Source organism: Fulmarus glacialis, unplaced genomic scaffold (assembly GCF_000690835.1).
Source record: "Fulmarus glacialis isolate BGI_N327 unplaced genomic scaffold, ASM69083v1 scaffold9724, whole genome shotgun sequence".
In the NCBI taxonomy this organism is placed as follows: Eukaryota; Metazoa; Chordata; class Aves; order Procellariiformes; family Procellariidae; genus Fulmarus; species Fulmarus glacialis.
In genome coordinates this window covers 48,571-68,220 of record NW_009209979.1, presented here as the reverse complement: position 1 = coordinate 68,220, position 19,650 = coordinate 48,571, and the positions used below count along the sequence as shown (strand labels likewise).

The window sequence follows — 19,650 nt, the reverse complement described above, 5'->3', positions numbered from 1 at the left end:
GCCGGGGCAGGGCCAGCCAGCGGCAGGCACAGCCCGCGAGGCACCCTCGCAAGCAGGCAGAGCGAAGTCCGTGCAGATCTTGAACTGGATCGTGTTCAACAGGAAGCCTGTAATTTTTCTTCCAGGGTATATAGCTGTGTTCCAAAAAATAAATAAAAAAAGGGCTACAAAGGGAGCAGTAATCCAGAAGCTGGAGCCAGGAATGTGTGAATCATCAGGGCCAGATCTGTGGCTGCTGGATGGGGCACAAGCTTCTGACCAGAGGTGGAATGAACTGTGCTTTTATTTTGCCACCTTGGCTGTTTGGTCCCCACAACATCACTGAGAAATACAAAGGACTCCACGACCGCAGGATGAAAGCCCTCAGTAACGGAGGATGTTATAAAGAAGGAAATCTTTGAAGTATTTCCTTCCTTGGTTCTGCCTAGGTTGCAATTCAGTGCAATTCTTCCTTTGCAAACTTGAGAGATTAGACGTCGCTGGGAAAAAGCCGACTGCTAAAACCTCTCCCACAAATCCCGATGCCGTGACCTTGCCGCGACCTCCAGGCAGTGCCACATCTGCGCAGCAGGGGGGAGGCCTTGGCCAGGAGGCCAGCGGTGCTTCATCCACGGCTTTCGCTCTGAGACAGGGCTTAGTGCCACCGGGCTGACCCCTGTGGGGGGTAAACCATCTTCGTCACACGGGCTACAGCGGAAATCTGGCTGTTTGGGGCCGCTGAGGATAAGCCCCGTTGTCCTCAGCCGGAGTGCAATGAAGCACCGGTCCTCCTCAGATAAACACACTGCCATTAATCTTGAAGTTCTTGAAGTTGGCTTGAAGACAGGAGGGCAGATGTAGGAAACTCAAGCAACAGTTTCATTCAGTAGTGAGTGGACCAGCCCGTGTTTCAGCTCAGTGCCAGAGCTCCTTTCTTCCAGCCACGCCGCCGCAGCAGAAAGCTGCCCTCGGCCCGGCCTGCAGCTCGGCAGAGCACATGCCGCTGGGTGCAGGAACCTCCAGCACTGCTGCTGCTTCCTCGACGTTTCCCCAGCTAAAGACCAGACCCCGTGAGCCCTCCTCTTCTTCACCTTCCTGCCCGCGTCCCCACCGCAGCGGGGTCCTTTTGAACAACACTCCTACCAGCCTCGCCAGGGAGAGGATTTGTCCCTGCCAGGCTCTGATCTGCTCACCAGCCATACATGAGCAGCTACTTTCTTGCATTTAAAAATGAAGAATCGGTAAGTCATGTACAGAGGTAAGTCATTAGCGAGAGATTTGAGCGTCCAGTGGTGTTTCAGGCACGAGGGTACCCTCCAGAAGGGGCCCGGGCTCTGCAGACCCTGTGCCATGTCTGCCAGTCACACACACACATCGTGGGTAACGCGGGGCACTAGATGTTTAAGTACCTGAATTACCCCTCAGTTTTCAGGTCACAAAACTATTTCCCAAACAAAGCAGACTAGTAGGTGTCCATAGAAGAGTTTCCCAAGCTGATTTTGGAAAACAAAACCCAACAACATCCAGTTAACACACACCTTGCCCCTACTACAAAATATAACCTTGTTCCTACCTCCCATCAAGCTGCTGTGATGCTGCTTTCCAAGATCTTGTGTAAATCCACAAGATGGTAAGAAATTAAGCTTTCCTCTGCATCTATCATTGCCTAACTTATAATCACTTAAGCATTTACTGAAATAAATCTTCTTCTTCTAAAGATGATCGTATCTTCCTTAGCCACTTCTGTCGCTTGCCTAGAGTGCTGCTACCAGACTTGTATGCCCTAGCAGCATGTTTACCCAGGGAGGCCAAGTCACCTTTAACGCTCTTCACACACTTGCTAACTAAGCTGAGTGTTCCCACTGCCCAGCAAGTATCAGCAAGTACCACTATGCCTCTGAAGCTGAGCCATATCTGGCAGACATTGTGTACGCAGATATTCTCGGTAGGACAGGATGGAAAACAGCATCTCACTTTCTGGCTGCTGTGACAAACACTGTTACCACCTGTGTGGGGCAAGTCCCTTTTCTTTTGCCACTGGAATTTTGATTTAGTTGAATAATAACAAATCTACACTAGCAACCACATATTTTACATTTCACTTGTATTCAGTCTTGTTCTTTTTTTAACAGTCTATTCACAGGGCAGTATCTTTTACCAACTAAAATTTAGCAAGCTGGAGTGAGTTAGTAGCCAGTCCCATCTGGTTAAGCAACACATTTTGAGGGTAAAGGAAACCATCAGGTCTTAAAACCACACAAAAAGGGATCAATTCACAAAAATTAGATGCTTTCCATATGACACTGAAGTAAATCCCCTTCCTCTTCCTTCACAAATCTCTAAAAGGACTATGCGTTTGTGTTGAATGTAAAGAAGGTTATAAGAGACTGGATCAGGAAGAAAACTCAGAGAGAAAACAAACCACAATCAATTTCCTTATCATCTTCAGGACGCTTTTCAGAACCACACAGCACTAACTCAACAAAGCCAAATCAGTGGTCGCTTACCAATCTTCGTGCACAGCAACTGCGAGACTGCCAAAGTTTAACTGCAAATAATTTTGTCAAATACTCATTTTCTCAATATCACAGTATGACATTTCTTACATTAAATAGAAACAAGAGTATTTATTAAATCTGGTGTAAATGGCAAACTTCCTAATGCTATGCAGGTAAAGGGGCACTTTTTCTACTTTGCAAAATAATAGTCGCAGTTCTGCTGCTCTGTTAACCCTTTCTTCAAAAACTCTTTAGATCCACCCTGAGCAGCAAATGAAGTTGTTGTCTTTTGGGAGAAAAAATCCAAAGAAAAATAACGAAAATGTTCTGTTGCAGAGAATAAAAGACTCCAGATACACTCAGAATAGAGGTAACCTTGCTATTACAGTGCTTGATACTCCAGTCTTAATCATAGATTGTAATACAGATTTTTTAAAGTAATTTTCTGACTTGTTATTAAAGAAGTAAAGGTTTAAAGTATTAAACAATCATAAGATTGATATCTATCTAGGGACTTGAACCATGACTATCCATACCTCTGCAAGCACCAAGTTATTTCAGAGATAAGGAATGTCTGGTTATGTAGCTACTTGGTTAGAAGAATCTCAGTTCCCTCTCTCTCCTCCCGATAATTGTGAAATTCCTGGCCTAGGAGATTCTCGCAGCAAGAGGACGTGGGGGGCCGGGTCGCAAGCCAGGTGCAGCATGGCTTGGGGCTGGCTATTTTTGGTCTGTTGTTAAGTTTCAGCCGTCTCATGGTATCTCCAGTATAAGCTACATCACCTCTGCTAAGGCAGCATGACTTTGGCCTCAAAATGTTTACAGTTGCGTTGAGTATTCTTCTTAATGGGCAATTCATTTGAAAAAAATGCCATTTTTCAGGCATTTTTTTCTCCACAGAATCCCAATGCATAAACAAAAATTACTTCTCTATCCAGAGAGCCTTCTCTGCTCTTTTTTGTTAGCCTTGCTGTCTCCAAGAGGCCTCTGACACGGGAAACAATACATAGAGCTACTGAAAATGGTTTTTAAAAAATCTGATTACAGAAAGTGTTAGATAAAGGAAATGAGATATTTTGAATCAGATGTAGTTAACTGGTACTCATTTTGTTGTTTTTAACAATGGTTACAATAAGAAAGCTCAAAATTTGTTCATTCCCAAATTACTTTCAGCTTTTTACTTTTCCCCCAGTCTTTCTGATTCTTCTTAGAATTCTTCTGAATCTTCTTAGAAAAGTAACTGTGATAGCATAAGTACTATATAGGATTTAATTGCCCTTTAGTCATATTTTTCCTCTAAGAAATCACTAAACGCTTCATTATTAATACCAACAATACCAAAACCAGATGCCTGACTACTTTGATTAACTCTCTGAGCCAGAGATGGTCTTCCTTTTCCTCAAAGCACATATTACGTTTCTAGTCAGCGTTCAGACTTACATAAAACCTGATAAAGACATCCTTCCTTCCCATATCTCAGACATTTCAATTTATGCATATTCAGTGATTTGATTTATAAAGGGACTGTGAATAACTTAACTGAGATGTTCTCTGCTTAACCAAGTTCCCAGAGGAACAAAATATTTTAGAAATAAGTAACATTCATAGTGTTTCATTCATTAGAAAGAGTTTAAGAGTTTTGAGTACAAAATTAAATAAAGATTACAACTGGGGCACTGAGAAGAACTTTAAGAACTGACGAAAACTGCTTAAAAAACTTGCTTGGAAAAAAGATCAAGTCTACAAGCACATTTATTAATTTCTTCTATCTACAGTAATCTGAGACACATGGAGGAAAACAGTCCTGACATGCTATGAAGACAAAAAGCCCCCAAAACATGCCAAAGACGACACAGGAGATGTAAGGCATTACAAATTAGATGAATTCCTGCAGAGCAATGGGAAGGCAGAGATGATTTTAAGCAACAGCTGAAAGAATAACTTCTTTAAACTAGTTCCCCTTATCGCACAACAGCACATGCCAATCTAGAGCACTCACCACTTAAATCACACTAACTGTATCATATCAACATCAGCCACTGTTAGCTAGGGAAATTCATTCCAGTAAATTACACAAGGTGGTCTTATCACACCAATCTACTGCTGTCTGCTATGGCATATCATAGCTTGGCCATCGGTCTGACCACTCTCAGATGTCTCTGGACAGGACAGCAAAAGAGTTGTGAGGAAGGCTTTGGAAGAGAATTTTGTGGATTCTCAGAGAGCTCCTTTTCAGCATGCAAGGCCACCAAGGGGAAGTATGAAAGCATCCTGGATAGATGCAACAGGACAACACGGCATTTTTCAGGACCAGAGAGAGCCTGCTGTAAGAATCAAGACTAAGGTGACAGATGGGATGAGACTTCGCCATGTAGATGCAGCGAAAGGTCTGCATTTGAAAGTATTTGCTCCCAGAATAACCTGCGAGGTTTGGACACAGAACGGCTGTACAAAACTAAAGAAATGTCCGGCTCATGTATGATACTCAAGTTACAGACCGAGTCATGGGCAGGATGGGAATATTGTCTACAATGATTCACAAAGGAGGAGATAAATATGCTTCGTGTTAAGGGAATAAGTACTCCTACTCAGACGGGCTATGACCTAGCTGACAGTTACAGAGACGCTCCTGGAATCCAGTTTGGAAAGATGGAAAGAAGTCTGGAATAAGCAAGCAAACCTGCAATTCATCCATGCAGAGACAAGAAACTGCAGAAGATGTTGTGTATGAAAAAAGTAGGCATCAAAAGACATCATGCAGAAGCCTCCTCTTAACCGGAAAGTTGGAGGATGAATGAAGGGGACTTCCACGAAGATACAAGAAGGTGTGAGAAGAGACTGAAGCAGAAACAGTAAACAGAGGTAAAATATTCAAGAAGAGGTGCATAGTGACCATGTTGGTAACATGTCAAAGACTGAACCTCCAAAAACTCAGAATTATTCTTAAAACTCTTGAATGTTTGTCAAAACAGTGAACATGGTGTTTCTTTAAATTGGCAAAGAACCTGAAAATAAGTGTGAGGTACAAACTCAGAGGCTACTTAAAGTCCTCAGTGTTGATATTTTAAAGTTTTAGTCATCTGATCATAGCATGCACACAAGGAGATGAAGTGTCACATTAATACCATGTGGTAGGATTGTGGGTTAAGCTCATCTTTCAAAAGTTTATGACCACCGGGGCCCGTGGAACTATGCACAGGGATAAAAATTCATTAATAAGAGTGTCTTTGCTGAGTTCAAGGCTTAATGTCTATTAATGTTCAACTTTAAAAAATGCCATGCCCACAATTGCTAGAAAATATTAGAGACATGAAAGGTGGAATAGCTACAGCAAAATCATTCATAAAGTCACCAATAAAATGGCAGGTGGCTGTAATGTTAATGGTACTTCAAAAGCAGTTGACATTTAAGAAAACTGCTATGGCACAGTGAATGGACATTTCCCATGAAGAAGAATGTCAGCTTGAAATCTAGCCAGCAGAGAATTCACTAAATCTCTTATGAAATGTTTTGGTTTGTGATTTCTTTTATCTATAAAAAGAAAGTGAAAAAAAGAAAAAAAAGATTTGTTTTTTTCCTAACCTCAGGAAACTACTGAAAGGCAACAGCAAAAACCATATCCTAGAGTGCTACCAAATAAAAGTAATGAAAACATGAATTTTAGTCCCATTTTTCTGGGGATTTGGAGAATTTAGAAGAGGGTTTGGAAAGAGTTAGCTTAGGACATAGAAGCAGGCTAGGTGGCTCCATGAGCCACGTGGATGAGTTCCTTAGGTTGATCTGCTCAGCCTACAGCCCTTCAGGCAAGGCAGGATATATGCTCAGACTCTCTGGACAGAATCCCGTAATCAGAAAAATGGTCTGATTTTCACTAACATCTTAATTTCCTGTTCTATCCAATTTATTTGGGGCATTCAGTAAATGATATGAATTGCTCTTCTGCAAACATGTAATTGCAAACTTTAAAATTCTTCTCTAGTTCCAAGTAAATATCCTTAAGGAAAAAAAACGTTGATCAATGGTGAATCATATGTTTGCCCCCTAATTTAAGTAACTTCTTAACTCTAAGGTACCTGAAGGGAAAATGTTTCATGCATGACCTTCGGTTTCAAAGGTTCTGTTATACTTTAAAAGCCTTTAACTATATTTGCAATGCCAAACTTGCAGCAGACATCTTTTCGGCCACAGACCATCACTCTGTCTGACTCCTGAATGGAAAGGAGCATTCAGCACTAAACAAAACAGACAGACCTCTGTATCACAGCATGTAAAAACATTCTCTGCACAGAACTCTAGGTCCCTGAGAAGGTAGAAATAAAAAAAAGCAAAATATTTTTTTATATCCATATCAATAGCATACAGAAATGTTCCAACTCGCTTTCAAAGTTTGACAGTTATTCATAATAATTCCTTTGAACATCTCCCAAATGTCCCCTGAGCATCTCAAAATTAGAAGCTATATAGGAGTTATTTGTCAGAGATAGCCTCATGTTTATTTTTATTTGGCTTGGTTGCAATATATTGTCAGGCACTACACATTGAACTATATCAACATACCAAAGATCACACTGAAATATATCCTGGCAAATCTACTTCAAGGGGGTACATTTGCTAGCTGTACAACTACGTATCAGGAGGAATAATTCAAATCACACTTACTACAATGTCAGTAAAACACGGGAAAAAATCCTATTTTAACTTCTTCAGGAAGCTGGTGGATTTTGTATATATACCAGGTTCTGCTTTTACAGAACAAAGCCTGGGCAACATCCAAGGGCAATGGATTTAGACGTTAATCTTCAGGAAAATCTGCCCTAGGATGTATTTCTATTTAAAAGGTGGTTTTAATTTATAATCTGTGATTCCATGGGTGTATCTACTCAGCTCTTTTCCTCTTTGTGAAATAAATAATACTGTAACATCTCAGCAATCCATACTCAGACACCAACAACTTCAGAATTGTCTTACCCTACTCAGCAATGGAACAGATGTATCACTGGAGGGCTTTTTTCACTGTATATTTATGCATTTACTATACACATAGACACTGTATACAATATATAAAAGCACAAGGAGTTTGAAGAGTGCTCACCGTAAGTGAGAATATACAGTGGTTTTCCATTAGTATCCATAGTGGTTAGGCAAGGAGCTTTTGGTGAGATGGTCCCCCATCGCTGCAAAGCTGCTTCCAGAGAAGGCGGCCAATTTGTAACCACACCTAATTGTTCCCCACGCATAGCCAACATCTGAGCTCCTTCTGGCTTTGGCTGGTTTGGATCTGGCTGTTGAACTTATGATTATGAAAAGATATACAGTTACCATGTAAATTCTATACCTTGTGTACACCTGTGTAACCAAGAGAATAAGTTACCTTTGTAAAATATCCTGAAAATAATAACGTTAGAAGGTATTGAGAAGCAACAGAGAAATATAACAGAATAATTAACTTTTAACTTTAAGAGATGAAGCAACTCAAACATCTCAGGAATACACGTGCTTATCCTTACATTTGCTCTACAAGCAGGGAAAGAAACTGCTGAGGCAGCATGCATATATTTTATCTTCAAAATAATCAACCTTTCTTTATTCCTAAAGAGAGATGGAGAATACTTTTTCCTGGCAAAAATGCAGTAATGAGATGAACTGCAGAACTACTGAAACAAGTCATCAGTAACAGACTGACTTAAGTCATGTTCTGTTACAGTGATTTCTTATAAACTACTATGAAGACTATTTAAATCTCCACATCCTGGTAAATCTTAATTCTCAAAGCACTGGCCTCCTTAAAAAAAATCCCATTTATTGACTTTATCCTTGTTTCTATCTTACATTTAGTTCATTTTTTTGATGCTTCTCTGTTACACAAAGGATATGTAAAACATTTAACATGCTTCCTCACTGACAGTTTTTCTCATACTGGTGTTCAAAAGCAATGGCCTTAACCCACAGCTGAATGTTCTCAAAGCAAAGCTTCCCTCTGCTCTCTTCTGTTGTTTCTTTGCAAGCAGAACCAGGAGCTGAGCAAACGAGAGAGACTTTTGACTCTACAGCACTACATCCAAGCTCACCAGAGGCAGATTCCACTGAATACTGATGCTTTTTGGTACTTGCCAGCGCAGGGAGGGCTTACTTAGCTTTCTAGAAAGTCAATGTGCAAGACAAACGTTTTACAGTTTTAATAAGAGATCCCCAAACCTTTTGAAAAACAGTCATTTTACCTTCTAACAATTCCTCAAAGTCATCTACAAAGAATTCTCGTAATGGTGGTCGTTTGGGCCGTTTTAGTGTATTGACCAGCTGCTGAATCTTTGCTGACACTCTGCTGCTCACTGGTACTCCTGCAGGACAGGGATCAATGGAGACATCAGTTGACCGCTATGTCAAACGCCACCAGACGTTAAGTGGGGTAAGAAAATGTCTAGGACTGCAAGGCCACCACAACTACAGTTTCATGCCATACCGTGACTCAAGTATTCAACATTAAGACATTAAGATCATTTCAGCAAAAAGGAACAATGACGGCTAGTTTAAATAAAAACAATACAACAATGTCAGAGCGAGCTTACAAAATTAGAGGGGAAACAGCACATAGACTGAGGGAGAGAAGCTCCCTACAGCAATTGTCAGTAACCTTAGAGAACTCTTCTAGGTGGCACTGGAATGGTCTGTGAGAAGGCAGGCACTGGCTCTCCCCATGATCACTGGTCATACCAACAATGTCTGACTAGACCACAGCTCAGCACAGAGTGTGGGTCATAGGCTCTGCCCCATCATTTATTCTGGCTTGCTCTTTACACTCTAGTGGACATCTGTCCAGTATCCATCTTAAACATGGTCCACATCTTTGTACTACTTCAGCATGACCCTGTATTCTCTGAACATCCCTACGGCCAATCCCACCAGCCAGCAAGCTCCAAAGGGAGCGTGCTTGCCCACACAGCACTTTGAAAAACACAATTCTGAACAGGAGCATGGGGCAAGGGGCACTTTTATAATATAATCCCATCAATCACCTCCCCCTTCCTTTTCCCTAGTTGTGTGCAAAGCCTCTGCAATGTTCATGTCATCTGTTCCTGAACTAATAGTTTTCTGTCACTGCATTGCAGGAATTTCAACTTCCTACCCTTCCATACAGTTGGCTCCAAAACTTTTACCAAGTGGGTTTTAGAGCTGAAGCTGCTAAGTTTAGATGCGATACACTTGGTCAACAATTCTACACCTTGCTGAAATATTGTTTAATAAGTTTTAGAAAAGAGGAGCAGTAAATAAGAAAGGTTTACAAATAACTGTTTTTCCAAAAAGAGTAGTCAGAAAATAAAACTTCAAACACGTCGCTTTTCAAGATGTAGCCATCCTAGCACGCCACTTTCTTTGCCATTTAAAAAACAGACTAGCTGTAACCAGGCAGCATGATAAAAGCAGATCTAAAGAGATTCACTGCTTTCTTTTGCCAAACAATTTCTACAGGGAATCACCTCTGCTGATTAAGAAGTATTTCTCTATGTTGGCTTCATTTATACCAGTTTATTTTAGGACTGCAGAGATGCTGCAACTTTGTACGTGTTTATAAGTGAAAAGTGCCCAGAAGAAACAAAGAGCAGATGCGTACAGTAACCACTAAAAAGGTTACAATACTCAAAAAAAAATCCAGTTTTGCTTTGTGACGTACCATCACCAGTCTCCATAAGTTCAGCGTTTCCATACTTTGGTGCCACCCGTGCCGTTGATCCTTGTGGTCTTTCTACTTGTATTGAGTGTTCTGAGGTGTAAGTGGTAACATCTGGAGGGGCAGAATGATTTTCTGTGAAAAATAAGTTAAAAGGTTTAACCGTGTACCTCTAGTGTTGGAGGGCAGAAAAGCAAAGGGAGAGGAAAGGATACCATTTGATTTTTTTCCCAACATCTGAACAGGCGTTAAAGTTAATGCACAAAATGAATGTATACAACTATAATGTACAGCATGATTTTAATAAATAAAGTTTCCACTGATTAAAACAGGGGCTGTGTATCTGCAATCATATAAGCAATAGGCTAAAAAAAAGCTACAATAAGGTTGTAGGTTCTCCACTGACATTTTATTTTACAAGAAATTAAAGCTTTTGAACAGCCTCAAAAAGAAAAGACACAGACAAATATACTTCTGGTAGATTATCGCATCGGTTTTTCTAAATAAAAAGAATACACATGTTGTCAATCACTTCCAAGTGCCAATGCATATCCCTTTTACGACCTCTGTATTTTGAATATGCCAGTTTTAGTTAAGAAAGGAATCTGTTTGTATATTCAGAAAAAAATCAATCATATCAGAGTTGGAATCCAGGGGAAAGAAACAAAATGTAAAGAAACATGAACTTTGCGTTCTGCATGGACACTTGCTTGTCTATTATTTTTAGACGGAGCTATTTCAATTCTTCCACATAATAAAGACTTGCCTTCCAGAAGGCAAACACAATTTGGTCTGACTCATGCCAGCACTGCTAAACAATTCCACAGAGCTAATCTTTCTCTTTCACAGCCTGATAACTCAGCATGCTACCACAGTTTGTTTTCCCATGTTTTCAACTCTGAGTCTGTATTACCTACGTATTTGCACTATTTTTATGGGTTGTCCCATAATTTTTTTCCAGGTTTTTATCAGCATTAGGTTAGATGGAGATAAATACCATGAGCAAATAACAACTTCTCTCTTGATTGACATAAATGATCCCCAGCAGCCTCTGAGATACAAAAGAAGGCAGGTCTTCATCCTGCTGCTGCTGAAGTGAAGAGGAACGCACTCCATTCTACAATAGGGTAAGAGTCTTTAAAAATGCAAAAATTCTGCAAAAACTTCATGTTGTTCCGATACTATTTTCAAGATGCGCTTTTTATTAAATCTGTCCTATAAGCATTATGGTGCTGTAACTCTACTGTAACACCAACTTCTACAGTAAATTTCACCTCAAATGTAATTATAAAGCATTTTCATGAGTTTTGAACTTTGGATCATAGTAATTCTTGTGCATTCAATCCCAAATTCATGCACCATCAACACAGATAACTAATTTTTATGGCTACCCAGTAACAAGATGCTCTATTAGATGCCTATTTTGCATACTTCTCATTTGAAGGTAGCATTTGACGGACAATCATCACGAAAAATTAAGATATGATATTAATGTCTGTAATTGTTATTTAATGTTTATATTCATGAACATCATAAGGACTCAACCTTATCACTAAACCACAGTATCTGGTTGAGGAAAACATGAGATGGCTTTTATCATGCAACTCAAAAACATCTTGTGTCCTACACATGTCCAGTTGAGCCTTTTGAGTCTGATCACATCCATTGTTATAATTTTACTGAAACAAACACCTTGTATTACGCTGTAAGTGGCCAGCTGAACTATAATAGCTTGGACAATGAAGCTTATGCTGGCAATGGTTTGAATAATGTCTTCATTTTAGATGTCTTGTCATTATCAACTATTTTAGACTCAGCACAATTTTTGCCCTTTCTTGCTAAGTGGCAAGAGCTTTTTATAGATCATGATTGAATTACTCAATAACTAAGTCAATTAAAAAATGCTGATGTTTATCTTTTTATCTTTTACTTATAATGCAGTTTTGCTACGCAAATAGGAGAGGAGATCATGACTAAGAAAATAATTGTACTTAGTCAGCTATTAGTAACATGGGAAAGTATTTTTAAAGTTAGCTGTAATTGTTTTCATCTTTCCAGTGAAATATTTCCATCTTTCAAACGTTACAAGGCAAACTGAATAGGAGTTAAAGTATCTCCTTTCAGGTTTTAGCACTGAGATTATTTTTTTTTAAACGTGTGGGAGAGAAGATACGTGATCCAAAGCACCACAGAGCAGAGATGCTCTCTCTTCAGATGTATACACTTGAAACCAAATACTCCTTTGTAACACATGGTGCCGAGTAGGGTGAAATAACATGAGAAAGCAGCTTTTCGCTCTTTTGTAAAAGGGTTTCCTTTTGAACAAGCAGCACTGGCACTTGACATTACCTAAAAGAAACTCTTTTCCCAAGGTGGCCACCACTGGCTGGCCAAAGAGTGGGGTTTTAGCACCCTGGCTGCCCATCTGCTATTTACATTTCCATTAAGAAGAACCCTTATCTAGCAGAAGAGGAACATTAAGGTTTGTCTTGCTGTGTTCCTTTGTAGTGTCTGCTTAACAGATGTCTTATCATGGCAATATCTACAGCTGTAGGTTTCATCCATTAGCTTTACAAATCCTCAGTTGGTTCCCTTCTCAGAGTCAGGCTTGGAGAAATGAAAGTCATACAGACAAAAATTTGGTCTGAATGACTTCTAAAGAAAAAGGTAATTGTTATGTTATGTGAAATGTACCCTTCTTTGTATAGAATAGTCAAGCCAGGCTGAGACTATGGACACAATCTGTATAGAGCTGCTTGGTCTTATGTCAGGTAACTTGAAGCACTGTTTGAGGTTTAGTTAAGAATAATGATCCTGACACATCTGTTGACTAAAAAGTAGTAACTGTGACAGCTGCAGGACTTCAAAGCATTTCCTCCATCAAACTACATATTTGCATCACCTCTTCTTCCCATCTCTTCCAATATTCTTGCATTAGAAGATCACAGACAGAACAGCTGTTTCCAGTTAAGGCTCTCTTCATTTCTGCCACTGAAGTGGTATAATTTACCCCATTTCATGAAAATCAGAAAAAAACGACAATGCAGAGCACATTCACATAGGGATAGAGCATGTGCATTGATAGAGCCCCATGTTTGAGGAGAAACAAAGAGGTGGAGGAATACTTTCCAGTGGAAGTTTGGAAGCACACATAAGCACTGTGTATTTGAAAAGTCTCCGGGAACTCAAAAAGCATCCCTGCAGTACTATACTTGAAGAAAACATAGCTTTTTCTCCCAAACAAGCTGGCTCTTATGGTTGTCAGGGACGGAAAATCCAGAGTCAGAGCTGTGGCTTCTTCCATCAGCTGGGTTTCTCCTGTATTGATGTCCAGGTGACAGAGACTATTTTAAACTAGTCTCCTGTATTATAAGTTAATATTCCCCCTCAGAACACGTAAGAATGTTAAGGTTGTCAGAGAACTATCAGTCATGCTTTATGGTACATGTTTTTGCATTTACTTTACTAGAAATCTGTGTAGCCTTTAATTTGGATAGAGGCCTTTGATTTGGAGAGAGGCCTTTGATTTTCAAACATAAACATATTTGAAGCATACAAAAGAAACATTAAATGCACCTACAGGATCAAAATTTTGTAGTGAGATGTTTAACGCTTTATATAAATTTACAATCATAGGTAAGCACTGTGTGATTTTCATTACATGAACTTCCTGAGCTTTGGGATGTGCTTTCTCTCCTTGATTTTTATATATGTATAGATCCAAAAAATATAATACAGACAAATGAAAGCTTAAAGATCTTAGAAATATATACAGTACTGACCCAAAGATGGGTCAGAACATTAGATATTTTTTACAGATTTCACTGGTTTGACCTCTAAGTTCAAGAATTACCCAACACAATTGTGATACCTATGCCAAACTGAAGATTCTCGCTGTAGCTTAGGACAGACACCTATGTGTCTTAAAGCTGAGAATAAATATTTAAAGGATATCAATCCTAAACTAGAACTTTGGCCATAACAGAGCAGCAGAAGCAGCCAAATTAAATGAACAGTATAACATTAAAAGCATATAATAGCCTTGCAAATTATCTAAATGATCCACAAAGCTGAACTCTGATTATATTATAGCCAAAGGTTTTTATCAAATCCCTTCTCAGGACTGCATTACAGTACTTAAACTGGAAAAATCTCCCTTTGATTCTGTGATGTACTCTGGAGGTAAAATCCTAGTGGATATGAGAATGGAGGGCTTTTTTGGTTATCATTAAAGTTCTTTCCTGTTGCCCCTTAAATTTGTATTTATCAAAACTGGCATCTTCAGAGTATGGCAGTATGTCCTTACATATTTAGAGATGATATCTCTTTTGCAGGCTGATCTGTCTCTGGAGAACTCCCTGGACCGAACAAACATCAAGCCATGGGAATATACGTTCTTTGTGATAAAGAACAAATTGTCTCCAGTAGCTGAGGAGCTTCAGAGAACAGGATTATTCTTCTCTCTCACCTTCTCTCCTACCAAAGAGAATTATTCATCTATGATCACTGGCACATTGCCTCTGAAAGAGCAAGGCTATCTGTGGGAATACTTCAAATTACTTCAAATTACCTCTTAGAATACATTTAAATGCAAAATCCACCTCCTCAGATTGAAAAGAAACAAAAGAGCCATTTAATTTCAAATTCTCACAGAAAGCAACTCACCCATGAAGAAATACATCTTATAGTTATCATCTATGCAGCTTCTCTTATATTTCCAGTGATCTTAGCAACAATGACTGATGGTAACCTTAAGATCACAGTCTCAATCTGTTAGCAGATATCGCTCATATTTTGTATCCAAATGACCTTTAGATTACTACATCACAACTACTGCCCAGCTAGAGATGCAATTTAAGGTATCTTATTGTCAGAATGAATAAAAATATATATACACTGAGGCAAGCTTAACTGCTTCCTTCGAAGGAGAGATCTTTCCAGTTAACAACAATAAGGCAAAATAAAACAAGTAAAAGAAGTAGTATTTTTCCTCTTCTGTAGAATACTGCCATCTTAATTTAGCTCTATAAATGCTGTATTATTTACCGCAAACTCAGTGATTATAAAAGAAGACTTACTGTGCCAGATTTAAAATTACTGAAATGTCACATTATAAAGAAGCTATATTTAAAGACACATTAAGACTTGGTGTGTGAGTAATGCAACCTTTTAGGGTTTGGATAAATTTAATTCTCTATGCTATAATTTCCTCTAGCATTTCAAGATGAAGTCACAGAAAATAACCAAATGCAATGATTAATGTGTTCAGAAGTGTATGTGTTTCTAAAACAAGGTTCTAAGCTATTAATTTAGCATGAATTTAAGAATACAATAGAAATTCTTCCCCTGACTGCAATTCAGCAATTCCAGACCATGGTGAGAGGATTACTTATCTGAAATCACAGGTGTTACATCAAGCTATACTCAGAGCGAAAAAAAAGGGATACAGACTACTGTTCCAGCACATAAAATCAGGAACATTTAAGATGCTTTCATGTATCTCATTACATATACTTGAAAAGGAATGATCAGTTGAGGAACAGTCACACAAAACTGCATTTCATATGTGTAGTAGAACAGTAGCAAGGTTGCTTTATCTGTTCCAAAATAGATTCCAACAGATTTTCAGTGAGACAACCCAAAATACACAGCCCCAGCAAGAATGCACCCAAAGCAGATGCCTTGTATGATAAACAGCAGTTACTGGAGAATGAAAGGAAAACAAGCCTTGCTTTCCACGTGCCTAATCAAATAGTTGCCTCATTTTAATGAAGACTAATGTCAACGGCACAATATTCAGAAATAATTAATGTCGGTGAAGCTTAGCCCTAATGGAAGGAAAGCTTTGACTTCCTAGGATCTTTCCAAAGGATATAAACAAGCTACTACTAATAATAACAGATCTCTTCTTCGGAGGTATATAATAGACTTTCCCAAGGACTATAATAGCTAGATATCCCAGCCCAAGTATTCTAGATTCAATTAAGGGCAGAAAAAAATACATTTAAGAGGACCTACTGTTAACAGAAATATCAAAAATCACTCAAACTATGTAATTAAAATGGTGCAGCAGTAGGGGAAACTCATGTGCAAGCAATCCCTAAAGCTGCATGCACTGATTTTCCTTCCTGATGGATCCTACAGAGATCTTTTTTAGTGCTAAGTAATGGAAGTCATACAACTGCACATTTTAAGATATTTGGGAGCCAACAGCTAGACCCTGTTTGCCACAATACAAGTTTACCCCAAAATCTAGATTGCTACTTTTTTTTTTATTTTCTCATGAAATAAGAACGTAGGACTATCTGTCCATATAACATATGTAAATAGAAAAAAGGAAAGAAGAAAAAGCACAGGAAAGACTTTTATATAAGACTTCATATAGCAGCATCAGCTGAATGTGAGAGACAAAATGCATGTTAAACTGGACATACTCAAAACGTCCATATACTAACCTATATGCGTTTGAGCCATAACATCAGCTAGTCTGTGTGCAGCACCACTGCCTCCACTTTGTGTTGAGGAGGAGGAAGTGGTTGACGTGGTAGAGCCGTGGATTGCTTGACTGATCCAATGTTCCATGTTTATACTCCCCTGACTTGAGGTGGGAGTTCCCTGGGAGTCGCCCTGTACGGAGCCTTCATCTTCTGAACCAGAAGAAGTATCTAGTAATTAAAAACAGCCTGTTAACTTGCAGTCCATTTTGGGTTTTCTTAATAGAAATAAGGCATGTTCATATTACAAATCTAAAGATAACTGCCATTAAGAAAAACTCATGAAGGTAGGCAAACATAATAAGAAAAGTCTGTAATACTGAAAGCCCTGAAATGAAGTCAATTGCTAACTCCACACCGAGAGAGTTTTCCTGCTCTAAGGCCATGGCTTATGTATTATTGTACAAAAATAAGGATAATAGAAGAGTCTTCCTTTACTAAGTGGCTTGAGAATCTTCTGAAGATCACCAACCATGTATTAACAGTACAGAATACCCAAAATATTTTTCCACACTCACTCGACAAACTCTGTGAAAAACTTTTCCAGTTGAGGGGTAGAAAGCCCACCCCTCAAGAAATGGAGTCCAGCTGGATTCAGCAAGTATGAGAATGCATGAGATGTGGGGTATTTCCACAGTCTAGTAGGTAAAAGAGTACGTAAATTTGAAAAGGAATGGCACGACTAATTGCAAAGACAACATTCCATTATAGTGTTGGGAATAAACTAGAAACTTGAAAGGAACTTTGAGTCACAGAAAATATGAGAAGCTGGCCATAGTTAGGTCCTTGTAAGACAAAAAGGACCAATGCAACCTGAGGTACCACCAAGGGCAAAGCAATCATGCGAGCTGCCCCAGCTGACTTTCCAACCATTCAGTTCACCTTGTCTTCTTCAAACATATCTCGATGTTATGCTCAGTGTGCGTCAAATGACATTTCCATTATTATCTATGCAGGGAGATTATTAGTTCATAGCAGCACAGAGAACCATTTTAAAAATTCTCATAAAATACACAGAGGTGCTCACCTGGAGGTGTGTAGGCATCCATTGATGTTTGGACCACCAATGAACGTCGTTTTGAGGGCATGGGGACTGCCATTTTCCTTTCTTTATGTTTAGCAAGGGCTGCCTGAACTGCTTCTGTGTGGACATCTGGAAGGAAAGAGAGATTTCAAGCTAGCGTTCAGATGGAAACGAGCTGTTTGTTTGGGCATTCAGTGCACCTGCGCGCAGGTTCGTTTGTATGCCAGCTAGGCTGGCAACACATATCGAATGATGAAAGGCCAGGAATGCAGGGGATCTCAGAGAGACTGCGTGAGTTCTCCTCACTGTAGAAAAAGCAGCTGTAGTGAAAAGTGCCATATCAACAAACAAGCCCTTTGAGGTGTATGATATTCCCAGAACAATGTTGCAGTATTTGAAGAGTAGGAACTCCGCTTCTCCAGAGCAAACCTCTGTTTCACCAAGAGCTGTTACTTCAGCAACCATTACTGTTTTCAGTGAAAGCATAGTGTATTAACATTGCCCGTTTTTTAAATGAGTGAGGTTTCCAATTTACACAAAAGTCACACAGACTAAGCGAACAGGAACATTTGCTTGAAAGGTAAGAGGTATGTAAAATGTCACAACAGAAATGGCAGCACGTCCCCTATTCCCAAATCCTCCTCCTGCCTCCTTCACTTAGGTTTATTCACAGAAAAGTAAGTATTACGTAGGGTTGGCCTGAGGTGGAATGAGAAGAAAAAGCACAAGGCCTTGTGCTTCTTCTGAGTGCAGGCGTTGTGCTTCACAGGCGTGTGCTACACATAGCTCACACCAGCCCGCTCCAAAGCAGCCACATATCCCTCCTCCATGGGGACATCCCCAGTGAAGAGCTTCTCTACCTTTCACGTGTATATATAGCTGTCTACGTCCCCAAGTCTGAAAAAGGCCATTTATCATGTCTAAAAGACACTAGCGACATGTTTTGATGAATTAGTTTGTTTTGTGCAAATCTTTTAATTACTACCATAACTATACATTGAAATAAGTCTGCCTTTAGTTTACGACCTTGCACTGTTTGTCTGCATATCTCTATGGTTTTGGGACAAGATGTACATGAGGAGACTGTATACAAAACACATAAAGTCACTTATGGTTAAAGAAGTTGCCACACACTGGCTATCTGGCACACAACTGGAAGCACATTAGATGTTGCCTTTTAACCAGCCGCTGTTAGTCAGCTGTAGAAAACGCAGCAAAAGTTGTGTGACTATTTAGCTATTCCCATTTGTGAAGTAGGAGCAGAGTGAAGCAGGTTTAATCCAGAGTGATCCCACTTCTGCTGCTGCTGAATCTGTTTGAAGACCACCCTTGCAGACTGGTTTGGCAGCGCACAGCCTGTTTCCTACTCCTGTGTTGATGTGGTAGCAGCTCTGAACAGGCAGTGTTCCCCAAGAAAAGCAACAGGAAAGAGAAGAGTACGTATATCTTTATTTAAAGAGCTGCTGGTTGGATCACATCAGTATAAGTAACTTGTTTTAAGTAACAACTGTGAAGGATGACTAGAAGCATTGGATGATAACACCCTGCTGATAAGCGCTATGTCTCATTTTTCATAATAGTGTTCTCTATCTTCTGCCAGGGTTCAAGCACCTCTCAGTGGAAAGACTGCGGAGAACAGTAAGTCTAAGAAAAAGCATGTTATCAGCTGCCTATGTGAGTTGTTTTTTGCTTTTGTTTTAAATCATGAAGAGGATGAGCACGTCAGCGAAAGCAAAGCAAGAAAAGCAAGCAGCAAAGCTGGAAAAGCATACTTAAAAGATAAAAGAGCCATGCGGCTGACAGACCAAAACGGAGGAAGACTGCAATGCTAACAACAAACCAGAAAACAATTTCTCTCCTGTCAAGTCATTATTTTAAAGCAGAAGGTTTAAGGTCTTTCTTATAATTAAAACCTGATGAAAAGTTTATGTGAAAAGTATCAGGCTAAGAAAATATACAATGTAAGTCTTTACCTAACAGCATTTCCCC

General features: G+C 39.5%; 1 protein-coding gene across 1 annotated transcript in view; it reads right to left on the bottom strand.

Moving 5' to 3' along the window:
• LOC104076229 (disco-interacting protein 2 homolog C) overlaps positions 1-19,650 on the bottom strand; it is a 96,614-nt gene that overhangs the window by 50,820 nt on the left and 26,144 nt on the right. Inside the window, exons 3-7 of the mRNA XM_009577022.1 lie at positions 17,665-17,790; positions 16,599-16,808; positions 10,147-10,278; positions 8,696-8,815; positions 7,570-7,767 (exon numbers count right to left, since the gene is read on the bottom strand). Of these exons, the coding sequence (XP_009575317.1) occupies positions 7,570-7,767; positions 8,696-8,815; positions 10,147-10,278; positions 16,599-16,808; positions 17,665-17,790 (786 nt within the window). The remainder of the gene's footprint in view (positions 1-7,569; positions 7,768-8,695; positions 8,816-10,146; positions 10,279-16,598; positions 16,809-17,664; positions 17,791-19,650) is intronic.